This window comes from Mustela lutreola, chromosome 10 (assembly GCF_030435805.1).
Source record: "Mustela lutreola isolate mMusLut2 chromosome 10, mMusLut2.pri, whole genome shotgun sequence".
Classification (NCBI taxonomy): Eukaryota; Metazoa; Chordata; class Mammalia; order Carnivora; family Mustelidae; genus Mustela; species Mustela lutreola.
The window spans coordinates 94,018,537-94,032,083 of NC_081299.1; the positions used below are offsets into that span (position 1 = coordinate 94,018,537).

The window sequence follows — 13,547 nt, forward strand, 5'->3', positions numbered from 1 at the left end:
TGTGAAGGTGAACAGCTCCAGCTCCAGGCCGTACTTCAAAAGAAAAACAGAGCTGCAGGCTGTCAGGCCGCCCTGGAGCAAGCAGGCCGGGTGGGCACTGGCAGAGCATAAGTTGTGATCTGGGTTCTCCTCAGCACGCAGTTGGGGCGGGGTGGGGGACACGGTGATCAGGCATCTTCATATAGCTGGACCACCTTATCTGTAAGCAGTGAAAATATCAGAGAGCTCCAAGAATAGACAGCCACCCATCCATGCCATGGCTTGAATGAACAGTCTGCCCACTTCAAATATGGATATATTCATTATTTGAGAGATGGGGCACTGCACTGATCAGTAAGCTGCTTGCAACACAGCCTAATATTTTTAGATGGGAAAGATTTTGCTAAGCTGTAGACTACTGATGAGCTTTGTTAATACAAGGTAGGATTACGACTATTAAATCAGTTCTTAGGTTGCTGCAGAAACATTTCTATCTTGCCACAGCCACCTCTCTCTCCCGCTCTCTCCTTTTTTTTTTATTTAAGAAACTGCGAATGTTACTGCATTTCCCTCCCCCACCCCCGCCACCACCAGGTAGGTGGTGTCTGGGAATGTGCCCAGAGCCTTTTGAAAAAAGATGAACAGGGGAGGGAATCATAACAGCCAAGAGAAAAGAGTAGCTTCCGACTAGACTGCCTATGCCAGGAACAAGGAGGCTGATGGAGGAAGGGCTGCCTCTGCAGGGTGTTAAAAAGCATTGATGGTCTCTTGACTGTATTTTTTCTCCCACCGAAAGAACTGCATGTTGGTTTTGAAAGTCATTACCTTGGTCCTGGATAAATCTCTTCAGTAAAACTGGCTTTGCTGACTGCAGAAGTCATGTGAACATGCAGTGGGAAATCCGCTCTTGAAGGGCACATGCTGACCTGTGGCCACTTCGAGTGGGCTTGTTGTTTTGTTTTTAGATTTATTTATTTGAGAGAAAGAGTGCATGTGATGGGAGGGGCAGAGGGAGAGAAAAACAAGCAGACTCCATGCTGAGCATGGAGCCAGGGCTCTGTCTCATGACCCTGAGATCACAACCTGAGCCGAAAGCAAGAGTTGGTTGCTTAACCAAATGTGCCACACAGGTGCTCCCAAAGAGTGGGGTGGGTTGGTTGGTTTGTTGGTTGTTTTGAAAGGCACTGTGCTTTTGGCATTTAAATTATTTAAGTTTTAGCAACTAAACTAAAAAAGCTGCTTAGGATGTATAAAGATACTTGTTAATCAAGTTCTGGTGTCGTGTATGTTGTTTAGACTGAATGCTTTTTATTTACTGAGTTCTTTTTCTGTGTTGCACTTTTACGCCTGATTCTTATACTGCCGCTGTAACAAACAAGCAGTTTACTGTTCTGGCTTCAGAGTGGCTATAACCATGTTGCTAGCATTATGGGGAGAAGATTTTAATCTGTAATAGCTTTTATATTTCCAGAGTTATCTGCTAAAGACTTAGCTTAATGAATTCTCCATGGGAACCTTTTCAGATTTAGTCAGATTGTGAGGAGAATCTCAATTCATAGTCTCAAACTGTTCTGTTTTGCAGGAGGCTGAAGTTTATTTTGTATTTTAAAGGGTTTATCAGCATTCAGGAGGAAGGTTTAAACCATTTAATAGAAGAAAATGTTTTCATACATTTTAGAAGCATCCATTAAGTTTCTGAGTTACATTAATTATAAGGTATTTGCCATTTATTAAAGCCCATTTTCCAAGTATCCTTCAAACAATTACCTACTTCTGGTGTATTTCGTTTAATGAAGTTTTTAATAAAGATTTTACCAAGTCATTTATTTTCTGCTTCAAATTTGTCCTAATTAGTTAGATTTTACTGTGGAGTGCATATATTTTTTTGAATTTTGCATGCTTTATTGTATGCCAGTATTTTATTGGATGTGGAAAGTTCTGGGCATACTGCATGGCTTTGTGAAGTATAAGTATCATTGGACTCTGACTTGGCACCCCAGTGCCTATCACCATTTCAAGGCAACTCCATAATTTTCTTCAAACAACAGGACCATTGCTAATTTCAGGATGAGAATGTGCTTCAAGAGAATCCTTTGGGGGAAAAAAAAAGCAGAAGCACTATGAGATTGTGTATTTTTTTGGTAGAGTTGGGAGGAAGGGTAAAGAGCCTGTCAAGTTTGTAAGAAGAAAGAAAACTTTATGGAATGTGAGAAGAAAGATTTGTGAAATTTGGACAGATGCTTAAAAAAGTTCGGTCTTGAGCTCCCCCCCACCCCAAAATTCTACAACAATTGGAAAGAAGCAGTAATTGGCATTTGGGGAGGAGTCAGCAATAACTTCCGCCCACCCTCACTCTAGTCTGAGAATTGCTGGCTTGTAGGAACTATGTAGTAACATTGGTTTTAGGGAAGGAAATACATGGCCTTAAAAAATGGAACATTTCCTAGAATTCCTGTTGTAAATTTTCAACTGTTCGTCTTCCTCTTACAGCAAATCCAGTTTGCTGATGACATGCAGGAGTTCACCAAATTCCCCACCAAGACAGGCCGCCGATCTTTGTCTCGCTCCATCTCCCAGTCTTCCACGGACAGCTACAGTTCAGGTAGGTGGAGAACTTATGTCCACACTGATCTCCCTTCCCAGTTCCAGAATCTTAATCTAGTTCTCTGCCCACTGTACTTTACTTATCTAGAATCTGAAAGTTCTTCCCATCTTTGTGCTGAGAGCTGATAATTAGCACTTGGGCAATGAGAATGTCCCCAGTCAGGCTTGTAGCTGGGGAGGCTTTTGTCATCCGGAGATTTCTCTTCCCCTGGCTGTCTCTGCGTGTGGTCTGTGGCCAGTGCCTGCTTGGTAGTGCTGGGCCAGTTCCCATTCCCACGTTTCTCCACCCACATCACAAAGGGAGAAAATCAATTCTATTTTGGCTGATCGAACTGGCCTTGAAAAAGAGGTGTACTTTGGAAGCATAATTTCCAACTCTGTTGTTTAAGATATACCCTGCCACCTGTCTTTTTCTTTCTTGGCTCTAAGACTGCTTGATTGGTAACAAGAAGAGTGAGTATTTTAGTTCCTTTTTATTTGCTAGGTTACCCTTTATGTTGAAGTGCCCTCCCCTGTTCACCTCTGGAGTAGGAGAGGTTCAAGTATGATAATGTGGCTCCAGCTCTGTTTCTTTTTAGTCCTCTCCTAATTTGATCCTATATAAGTAAGCTTTTTTTTTTTTAATTGTGTCCTCAACTTTACATGGAGTACTGGAAAGTTAGTGTGGTTTGGGATGTAGAAGTTATGATTTGAGTACTAGCAGAGTAGACACTGGAAGATCCACAGGGGTGTCTGATATAACCCCACCCCCACTGTTCAACTGAGGAAACATTTAAGAGTTTAAGAGGCTTGCCCAAGGTCGTAGATTGCTATTAGTTTCAGCAAAGATATTTGCCATCTCCATAAATGACTTTGCCAGAATACTGTTTATATGGTGTTGTTAACATTAAGGACTGGACTTTGAGGGGAAAGGATTGTTTTTGTTTTTGTTTTTAAAAGCAAATGCATTTTTTAAAAAAGTGTCTTCTGCCCCATGCCACAGATAACCCAGCTTGGATAAGATAAGCAGATAAGAGCAAATGGTGGTCTACAGGGTTAAGTATTGAAATAAGTGAATATTCAGAGTCACTGTGGCATGTGTGCAAGAAGAGGTTCAAAACATAATGGCTGTCAAAAATAAAAGGTGTTTTGAAGTGACAGATACGAAAGAGTAGGAGTGATAAGCAGACCGATTCCAGCAGAGAGAGAATTCATCGTGAAAAGCCGGGCTCTAAGAGGAAGATGGAAGGAGGGAGTGAAGAAAGCTTTAGCAAAGTTCTCAAAAATCTTGATGTCCATGCATTAACAGGAGCTTATCAGAGCATTTTTTTTTTTTTTAATTTTGTGATCTAGTTCATTTGTCTGGTGAGACAGATACCTTTGGGAGTATTTGTGTTGGCTAGCAGTGTGTGGAAGACAGTGAGAGAGACCTGATACACTGGCAGAGACAGATCGGGAACCACTCGTTGATTCAGAGAGGAAAGAAGTGATTTGAGAGTAGGGGAGTGTTTACTCTATGTCCCCCTACACATCTATCTGAAAGGACATCTTTAGCCTTTATGTGAAGCTGGTTTTTTTAAAGTTGAACATACTGAGTGATCTCAGGGCTGGCAGTAGAACCAGAGCTACTCACTCACCTTTTGAGTCGTTTCTTTCCATCTTTGTATTGCTTGAGCACAGCCTAGTGTAAAATCCCTTATAAGATTCTCTTAGCACTGTCATCCGTGTTACTAGTTCTCAGAGTGCAGTCTTCTGAACAACAGCAGCAACAGCTGGGGACTTGTTAGAAATGCTAATTCTTGGGTGCCACCCGAGATCTGCTGATTGGGAATCTCTGGCGGTGGGGCCTAGCCATTTGTATTTTAACAAACCTTCCACATGATTCTGATGAATGCTGTAGATGTAGAACCAGTGTTCTACAGCAGTGGTGTTCCTTACATGCCCTAAAGTGTTCTTCCATCTTCGCCATGTCCCGTTCCAATCCACATTGGGACCCAGTGCCCCTATTAGCTGGGATCCGTAGAGCTGGTGCAGGAGTGGGCTCTGTAGCTTCCCGTTATAGGGACTAAGGGTAGGGTATCATCAGGGTGAAAGAAAGGGTTCCAGCATTGAGAGATCCACAACAATGTCATTCATCCATTAGACTCTGAGGAGGGAGACCTGAGAGTAGTGTAAAAGGTGGCTCCAGTTCTGAGTCTGCTTAACTTAAATGAGAGTCCTTGGGGGGAGTACACTTTGTGGAGTTAGGGCCATTGAGGATTTTCTGTCCTTGTTTTTTTCTCTCCTGGCTCTAGCTGCGTCCTACACAGATAGCTCTGATGATGAGGTTTCCCCCCGAGAGAAACAGCAGACCAACTCCAAGGGCAGCAGCAATTTCTGTGTGAAGAACATCAAGCAGGCAGAATTTGGACGCCGGGAGATTGAGATTGCAGAGCAAGGTAAAGAAAGGGAGTGGGTAGGGGACCAGAAGCAACCCACTTGCTGGTCATCAGGATCCACAAACAACTTGACACTTGAAAGTCACCTTGAAAAATTCAACATTCTGGGCTCTTGTATAAGCAGATCTCTCTGCGTGCAGCTTGAGCCCCAGGGTTCTTGTTCTCCTTGCTTCCTGTTCTCAGCACGTAGTAATTACACAGAGCAGTTTCTGTTTTCCTCCCCCATGACACCATATTCGGAGATCTCCTTGTGGACTCAGCAAGTCCTGGATCACTACATGGTGGTTAGTTCTGCGGGATTCTACCACAGCTGCCAATCTCAGAGACCCACATTTTCCAGAAGCAGCAGATGTGGGAGGGTTTTCAGCTAAGGATGTGGTGACCAGTGTCTCTTTGGTCTTTGGTCCTTAGCACCCTCTGCTGGAGCAAGAGTGAAAGTGACTGACAGTCCGTTAAATCATGGTTTTCCCCACCCACCCCACTCCTGATAAAGGTTTTTTTACTCTTGTTACTTTCACACTAAAGGTGTGCTCTCTGCTGGGGGTAAGTACAAAACCAAACAGACTGACAGAATGGGGTTAGGATGCATAGAAAAAAAGCAAGTGCTCTTCTGCTGAGGGTGAAGATATCCTTCCTGGTTTGATGATTAGGAGTCCTTTAGCCAATGCCATAACAACTTCCCTCCTCCCAAGTGAATGATGAGATTCACTCTCCATTTTGACCAGATGTGAGAATTCATTCTCTGTTCAGTCCTCTGCAGGAAGACAGAAATTTCCAAGCAGTTGGATAACAACTCCCCAACTGTCTTTCTGCTGTTGAAGCTGCCAGTCATCATGGAAATTTGGTGTTTCTACCTTATCTTGAAATATCTCAACAGATCTAGACCACCCCTAGATGTTGCTGGGGCAGAAATTGGTAATACTGCTAGTGCAGACCTAGCTCAAATCCTCTGTTCTTTCACAGACATGTCTGCTCTGATTTCACTCAGGAAACGTGCTCAGGGGGAGAAGCCCTTGGCTGGTGCTAAAATAGTGGGCTGTACACACATCACAGCCCAGACAGCGGTGAGTTTGCTGGGATACTAAAGAGGGACTTCTGATGAGGGGGAAAAATAAACTTTTTTTAAAATTTGCTTTTCCTTTCCTGTCTATCCAATCTCCAAATGCTAATGACTATTAGGTGGGACCTCCTGTTACACAGTAATGGGGTTTTCCACTCTGTGTATAGTTACAACGTATGTTTACAGACCTGACTCAGGGAGAGCTAGATCTGCAAAAATACGACTGTTAGGAAGATGTTAAGACTTTTAGGAACACATCTTTGGGGTAAAGTTAGATAGCAGTAGGCTCCCTCACTGGACCATACCCTCTTACAACTTCCCAGTGTAGCACTAGTTGCTGCAGAGTTGCTGGGCATGGTCCCCTTGTGTGCTGCTTCCACCCGGCCCTCCTCTCTCTCACTCTGTCCTCCCGTATGTCTACGCAGGTGTTGATTGAGACACTCTGTGCCCTGGGGGCTCAGTGCCGCTGGTCTGCTTGCAACATCTATTCCACTCAGAACGAAGTGGCTGCGGCCCTGGCCGAGGCTGGTAAGTTTAGCCTTTTTCACCAACAGTGCTTCAAAATAATTATTTAAGTAAAATATCTACGTATCAAAACTATCTTTATGGTTATGTGTTTGTCTAGAGGCTATAAAACTTTGGAGGGTAATAAGAATAGCAACAGGAAGAAAATGGGTAATAAAAGGAAGGTCCATATCCCTGATACAATCATAAAGAATGACCTTTGAAAAGAATCTTAATTATATGGGGAGATGCTTAATTCTAATGGTAAGTGAACAAGGAGGAATGTTAAACTGTGTGAGGTATAGGAGTTCAGCTGATCTCTTTTCACCAAAGGCTCATCGCTTTTGAGGGCACACAAGTAAGAAGTGCCTTTAGTACTAGTAGCTCATTAGATAATTTGGTGTTCCATATTGTATTGAAACTATATGGACTACTTATAAGTTCAGCTCAGCTTGAAACAGTTTTTACTGTAAAAATGTTCAGAAGAAAATTGTTGTGAGGTTTCTTAAAGGATTTACCATCTCCCTGGGATCCTCAGAGAGCAACTTTATAATGCTCTTGATTTTCTTGTTCTTTTCTGGTGTTTCATTACAGAAAATGTAGGAATTTCCAAATAATAATAATAATCCTACTGCACAGGGATAATATTTTACACATTTTTCCTTTTTTCTATTGACTTTTTACAGAAATAAGTCTCAATATATAATTTATAACCTAAAACATAACACTTTCAGAAGAAGTTTTCCATGTCCCTGAAAACTTCTTGAAAGAATCATTCGTAATAATCATACGGCCACATGATTTTTCTTCATTGTTTTACTCATGTTGACCATTTAGGTTGTTCCAAGATTCTTGCTAATACAAATAATGTTCTAGTGAACAACTTTATTTTTTATTTTTTTTTTAAAGATTTTATTTATTTATTTGACAGAGAGAGAGATCACAAATAGGCAGAAAGACAGACAGAGAGAGAGATGAGGAGAAGCAGGCTCCCCGCTGAGCAGAGAGCCCTATGCGGGACTCGATCCCAGGCCCCTGGGATCATGACCTGAGCCGAAGGCAGAGGCCCAACCCACTGAGCCACCCAGGCGCCCCGTGAACAACTTTATTATGATTCCCATTTCACTTTATCTCCTTAGGTTGTTAAGAGTTCCAAGTATAAAACTGACGAAAGAGAGTAACAATTTAAGGTTCCAAAATACTTCTAAAAAAACAAAAATCTCTTAAATTTGTTACCGAATTCTGAACCACAGGTGCCATTTTGACTTTTTGCCCTTTCAGAGTTGTTTCCTGTCCAACATAGTTCCTGTAGCCCTTTTCCTCTTCACATGGATCTCAGAAAGTGGTATTGGTATAGCAGACTCCCAGAAGGAGGAGTGAGCTGATTTGTTCCCATCCCCACAGGAGTTGCCGTGTTTGCCTGGAAGGGCGAGTCAGAAGATGACTTCTGGTGGTGTATTGACCGCTGTGTGAACATGGATGGTTGGCAAGCTAACATGGTAATGATGTATATTCATCCCACACTTTGACCATAGATTTGTTTCCTTTTTTCCCTCAAAGCATGGTTCCCTAAATATGTTTTGGATGTATGTTCTGATACACTTACTTTGTTGTCAGAGTGTTTAGCTCAGTACCTATTCAGAATGGGTCTGAGTACTGAATGGAAAGGTGGGGGAAGGGTAAAACTAAAGTGAACACTTGTGGCTCAAACACAGCAGAATGAAATAGAAAGAAATAATGTGGTTCCTCTTTGGAGTAGAATTCTGGTTTCTTTCCTTCCTGCCCCAGCTCGCCTTTTGCATCCCACAGAGCTATATATTTCAAGACTCTAGACTAAAAACGAGTCTGTGATTAGCCTAGTACTCTTCACTATAGCCAAGAACAAACTTAGGAATCCTTTTAACCATTCTACACCAACAGATTTGACTGTGTTTCCACTGTCTAAACCTGTTCGAAGGAGCTCTGAGGAGTGCTCCTCCAAAACATACAGGGCTCTCTTACTAGAACAGAAAGTGGGTTCAAAGTTCCCCCCAGCTCTAGCAGCCTGAATGCCCATAGAAGTCTTCTGGCTGTTCTGTAGATCCTGGATGATGGGGGAGACTTAACCCACTGGGTTTATAAGAAGTATCCAAACGTGTTTAAGAAGATCCGAGGCATTGTGGAAGAGAGCGTGACTGGTGTTCACAGGTAACAGATTCTGGAGTAGCTGCCCCTTGTGTCCTTGCCTCAGCAAACTCTCCTGGTCTCCATTAGGCTTGAGGGCTATGTTTCAGACGTGTAACTAAATGGGAGTACCTTCATTAGATAAAACTTCTGTTTTTACTTCTGAAGAATCCAGGAGATCCTAAATGGCAGTTATTTCAGGTTCTAGTTCACACATTTTTCTTTCCCACTTATTCCACTGTGAGTCTCAACCAGTGTTGGGAGGTATAGGGAATGAATGTATCTGGAAAACTGTATTCAATATTGTATTAAAATTTTATATTTGAAATACGGAAAAAAATCCTGTTGTAAAACTATATATTATACACACTACAAAAAGTAAAACTGGGCAGAGTATTCTTGGCTTGTCAAAAACCCTAAAAGATCTCTTTCTGGAAGAGTGTTTCTCCGTTGTGTGCACACTGCACACGCTCACACAAGCACACATAGGCAACTGAATCAGAGTCATTGATAATCTTTGTTTATCAGAAGTAGGCATGTTTGTTTGTTTTTTTATCAAGAAAATGCTGGTCTAAGGAAATATATCCCCTTTTATGGAAGAGAAGTCAATTTCTTCTGTTGAAAGGGGGTTTTTTCCCCTTCCAAGAAAAGGGTGGGGGGCCCAGGGGGAGAGAAAATGAAAAGAGATGAGGACAAGGAAATGCTCTTGCTTACTGATATCCTTGGGCAATAAATACAGCTGGTGGGGGGCGGGAAGCATGGAGCTCAAAGAGAATTAGGCAGATTTTGCTGTGTAGTAATTTCGGTTTTGTTTGTTTTTGTGGCTTCTTTTCCCTTTAGGCTGTATCAGCTCTCCAAAGCTGGGAAGCTCTGTGTTCCGGCCATGAATGTCAATGACTCTGTTACCAAACAGAAGTTTGATAACTTGTACTGCTGCCGAGAGTCCATTCTGGATGGGTAGGTTGAAATGTATAGATATTCAGACTCCTAGGGGACAGGTTTGGGTTGGGTCGCAGTGTTATTCTGATACCACTCCTGGTCTTCTCCCGTGGTCTTCCCGTTGTCTTCCCTTGGTGTTAATGGTTCGTTAGAGGGGTTCGTGTCATACTGGGCCCAGCCAGCTTCCAGCTGGAGTTCTCATGGGGCGTTGCCTCACACTTTTGCTTTTGTGCAGAGGGACTGTGTCTGGGCTAATAATGTTTAAGTTGAGCCCTTATCTGTTTTCCACAGCCTGAAGAGGACCACAGATGTGATGTTTGGTGGGAAACAAGTGGTGGTGTGTGGCTATGGTGAGGTAAATAGCTGGGTCTCAGTGTCTTTTCATAGACTTTCTAGAAATGTGGAGTGAAGGCAATCCATGCTGTCAGTGTGGTCACTGACACAGGGTTAAAAACGCTTCGAGATAATGTATCTCAGTAGCAGAAGTGCTTTATTCAGAATTATGAATAGAGATGTACAAAATCCATAGAGTTTTCAGATCTCACCACACTGTCTTGTGGAACGGCCTGTTGGCAGCCCCGCCCCACCCTCCACCATGATAACAGTTACCTTTCATGAGACTGACTTCAAGTGAACATGTGGCATTTTAGCCACCCAAGTGACCCGGAACTGGAGTGAAGGGTGGGATTCGAAGTGGTACATAGTTGATGATCCCTGAACTAGACTAGGTGAAGGAGACTGTTGTCATCAGTGACCCATGGAGGTTCTGGAACTGCTGGGCTGTCCTTCAGTTCGATGCATCTTAAATGAGAGTTAATCAGGTTTTTCTGGAATAAGCTATGAGAGGTTACAATTGCTCTTCCTTGGTCTTGTTTTCCTCATGGTAACACTTACTCGATCTCCCAGTTTCTTTCACTATTCCGAGCCCCAGCCCTTGCTGTGAAATATGAATGTCAGATCATCTCTCTGGCTGAGGGTCACAGCATAATCTGGATCTGTTTATGCTCTGCCTGGCTTGGAGCATCCCTGCAAGGGCTCACTAGAGCATTGGTGATTTCAGGGAGGTTAATTCCCATCTCCCGACTAGCCACATACCCCCTACCCATACCTTAAATGACCTGACACCCCTACTTCTTTCTTATGCTCTGCAGGTGGGAAAGGGCTGCTGTGCTGCTCTCAAGGCCCTTGGAGCAATTGTCTACATCACAGAAATCGACCCCATCTGTGCTCTGCAGGCCTGGTAAGAACAGGATGGTAATACTGTTAGATTCATTCCTGGTACTTTTAGTGTTCCTGAGAGTTTATGATTGATTATATTAATCATTCCTTGCAGAAATCTCTCTAAAGGAAGAGCAAGCTAGGAGGATGGCTCTTCCCTCCATTGTAAGCCCAGGGCACTCCTAGAGCTTCTTGGCATTTTCCCTTCCTGATTGGAATATCAGGGAGTCCACAGAGGCCAGTGTGTAGCTTAGAACAGCTTGTCACTTACCCGTGAGATAGCACTGGACCCGACTTCAGAAGGGAATTTCGCTGGTCTCATTTTGTGACCAGCCTCTGTGCCCCTGCCTCCTTGCTTTGCTCATTGTGTTCCTTCCTTTCCTTCCAGCATGGATGGGTTCAGGGTGGTAAAGCTAAATGAAGTCATCCGGCAAGTTGATGTCGTAATAACTTGCACGGGTAAGTATCAGTGCTTTGGTGTACATGGAGGACTGGTAGCTCTGAGGCCAAATCTTGATTGAAAGTGGTCTTTCAGATAAAGTAGGTGAGACCTGTGCTCGGTATAAAAGTCTCAGAACCAGAATAAGCTATCGGAACCTTAATATGTTTCCAGAACCAAGAGCCTTTTTTCTTGAAGGTGATTTATACTGTTGAATCTTAAAACCAAATCACTGAGTGTAAAAAGCGGTTATGCAGTGTACTTGTTTCTCATAAAGGATGCATTCCCTTCAGTGCAGCAGGCGTCCTCTTTTCCCATGTCCTCACTGGAAGCCAGGTACCTTTGTCCCCCAGCATCTTTCTTTGGCTGCTCTCCTTTACCTTTAGGAAATAAGAATGTAGTGACACGGGAGCATTTGGACCGCATGAAAAACAGCTGTATCGTATGCAATATGGGGCACTCCAACACAGAAATTGATGTGGTAAGGTTGCCCTCATTGATTTGCTGCAAGGCCTTTTTCCCCTCCTTTCCACTATAGCCCCGTCAACTGTGCCATCTTCCTTTCAGACCAGCCTGCGCACTCCAGAGCTGACATGGGAGCGCGTGCGCTCTCAGGTGGACCATGTCATCTGGCCAGATGGCAAACGCGTTGTCCTCCTGGCAGAGGTACACACACGGGAGGGCAATGTCGTGAGATCCATGGCGGAGGAGGATGGAGGAGGGGAGATAGGGAGAAAGCACTGGGCCCAGGTTTTCCTGAATTCCATCTCTGGATAGAGATCTAGTCCTTAAACTTTCTGGTCCCTAAAATAGAACCACTCAAAAAAAGATCTACCTTTTACCAAGTACTACACTATTTCCTGACTCCCATGGCTGCTTCCGCTTGTCATACTCACACGGGCTTACGGGAAATAAGATAAAATCTAGAAGCCTGATGTGGGACTGTAATTCTTTCTGTACCGACTGAGTCCTGTCCTGCTCTGCTTCACTTGTATGACACTGGAATCAGACGGAGGGGGAGCACAGCTCACCCGGGGCTCTCTTACCTTTTCAGGGTCGTCTTCTCAACCTGAGCTGCTCCACAGTTCCCACCTTTGTTCTGTCCATCACAGCTACAACACAGGTATGTGGCCAAATGCCTGCCTCTCTTGCCCTGAGATTAGTGGAACCAGACCTAAGTCAGAGTTCAATGAGAGTGTGCCGTGCTGTGTTCTTTTCAACCTGGTTCAGGCCACAAGGGGCCAAGATGGGCTTTCTCAAGCGGAGAAAAGAGTCCTCAGGCAGAGTCAGTGTCTGTGCCCCTTTGAGTTGGCTATGTTAGTTGAGAAGGTAGGGTTCCAGCCTAGTTGTATTTAGTCTGTTCTTTTATTAGGAACTAAACAAAAAGAGCAGCAAATCCTCTTATGATGTGTGGTGGTGGTTACTGCAGGCCAAGTCCTGGGTACTGGCATCATGATAGATCACTGTAGTACTTACCCCAAGACCCTGTTAGATTGAGTTTTATTTTTAGGTCCCTAAGAAGTGTTTTTGTGTCTTCTGACCCTCTTTTCCCAACTTAGGCTTTGGCACTGATAGAGCTGTATAATGCACCTGAGGGACGATACAAACAAGATGTATACCTGCTTCCTAAGAAAATGGGTGAGTGAGAAACAGTAGGAGCCTGTACTGAGCCCCAGATGTTTGCATGGTTTGGTAAAATGAAAGTATTGGATTTAGAGTCAGAGTTCTAATCTGCATCCTAGCATTTCATGGTTTCTGGGCGTCAGGATCAATTCTAATCTCAATATCTTTATCAATAATGTGAGAGTAATAGTTACATACTATTGTAGGATTGTAGTAAGAATTAGAGCTAATGAGTAAAAGTGCTTAGCATAGTGGTTTAAGGTAGATGTTCTTATTCTTAGTAGCCATATGGAGTTCAGTGAACTTCCCACCACCAGTGACTATAGCCTGTGAACAAGATGAGAGAAACAGAAACAAATCTAGGTTTTATCATCCATCTTCTGTAAATATGGAACCTCCTGATAATCTGGGGGACAGCTGTGTTGTGTTCATGTGGCATACTACATCCTTTCTGGTTCTTTGCCCTTCTGGAATAGTGGCACCCACCTCCCTTCTTTAAAGGTGAAAGACTTCTCACTCTCATTTCCTCCAACCAGCTTATCTCAGATTTTTTTTTTTCTTTAATTCATATTCATAAAAGTAAAGCCTGGGAAGTTTTATC

The 13,547-nt window shown here is 43.3% G+C and overlaps 1 protein-coding gene across 3 annotated transcripts in view; it reads left to right on the forward strand.

Annotated features, from left to right (window-relative positions):
* The window catches only part of AHCYL1 (adenosylhomocysteinase like 1), a 38,572-nt gene that overhangs the window by 21,842 nt on the left and 3,183 nt on the right, over positions 1-13,547 (forward strand). For all 3 annotated transcript variants that reach the window (XM_059137987.1, XM_059137988.1, XM_059137989.1), the window contains exons 2-15: positions 2,470-2,581; positions 4,857-5,000; positions 5,964-6,064; positions 6,486-6,588; positions 7,969-8,063; positions 8,645-8,751; positions 9,568-9,684; positions 9,958-10,021; positions 10,818-10,906; positions 11,273-11,343; positions 11,710-11,804; positions 11,891-11,989; positions 12,378-12,446; positions 12,883-12,961. In XM_059137987.1, coding sequence (XP_058993970.1) covers positions 2,470-2,581; positions 4,857-5,000; positions 5,964-6,064; positions 6,486-6,588; positions 7,969-8,063; positions 8,645-8,751; positions 9,568-9,684; positions 9,958-10,021; positions 10,818-10,906; positions 11,273-11,343; positions 11,710-11,804; positions 11,891-11,989; positions 12,378-12,446; positions 12,883-12,961 — 1,345 coding nt within the window. The remainder of the gene's footprint in view (positions 1-2,469; positions 2,582-4,856; positions 5,001-5,963; positions 6,065-6,485; positions 6,589-7,968; positions 8,064-8,644; positions 8,752-9,567; positions 9,685-9,957; positions 10,022-10,817; positions 10,907-11,272; positions 11,344-11,709; positions 11,805-11,890; positions 11,990-12,377; positions 12,447-12,882; positions 12,962-13,547) is intronic.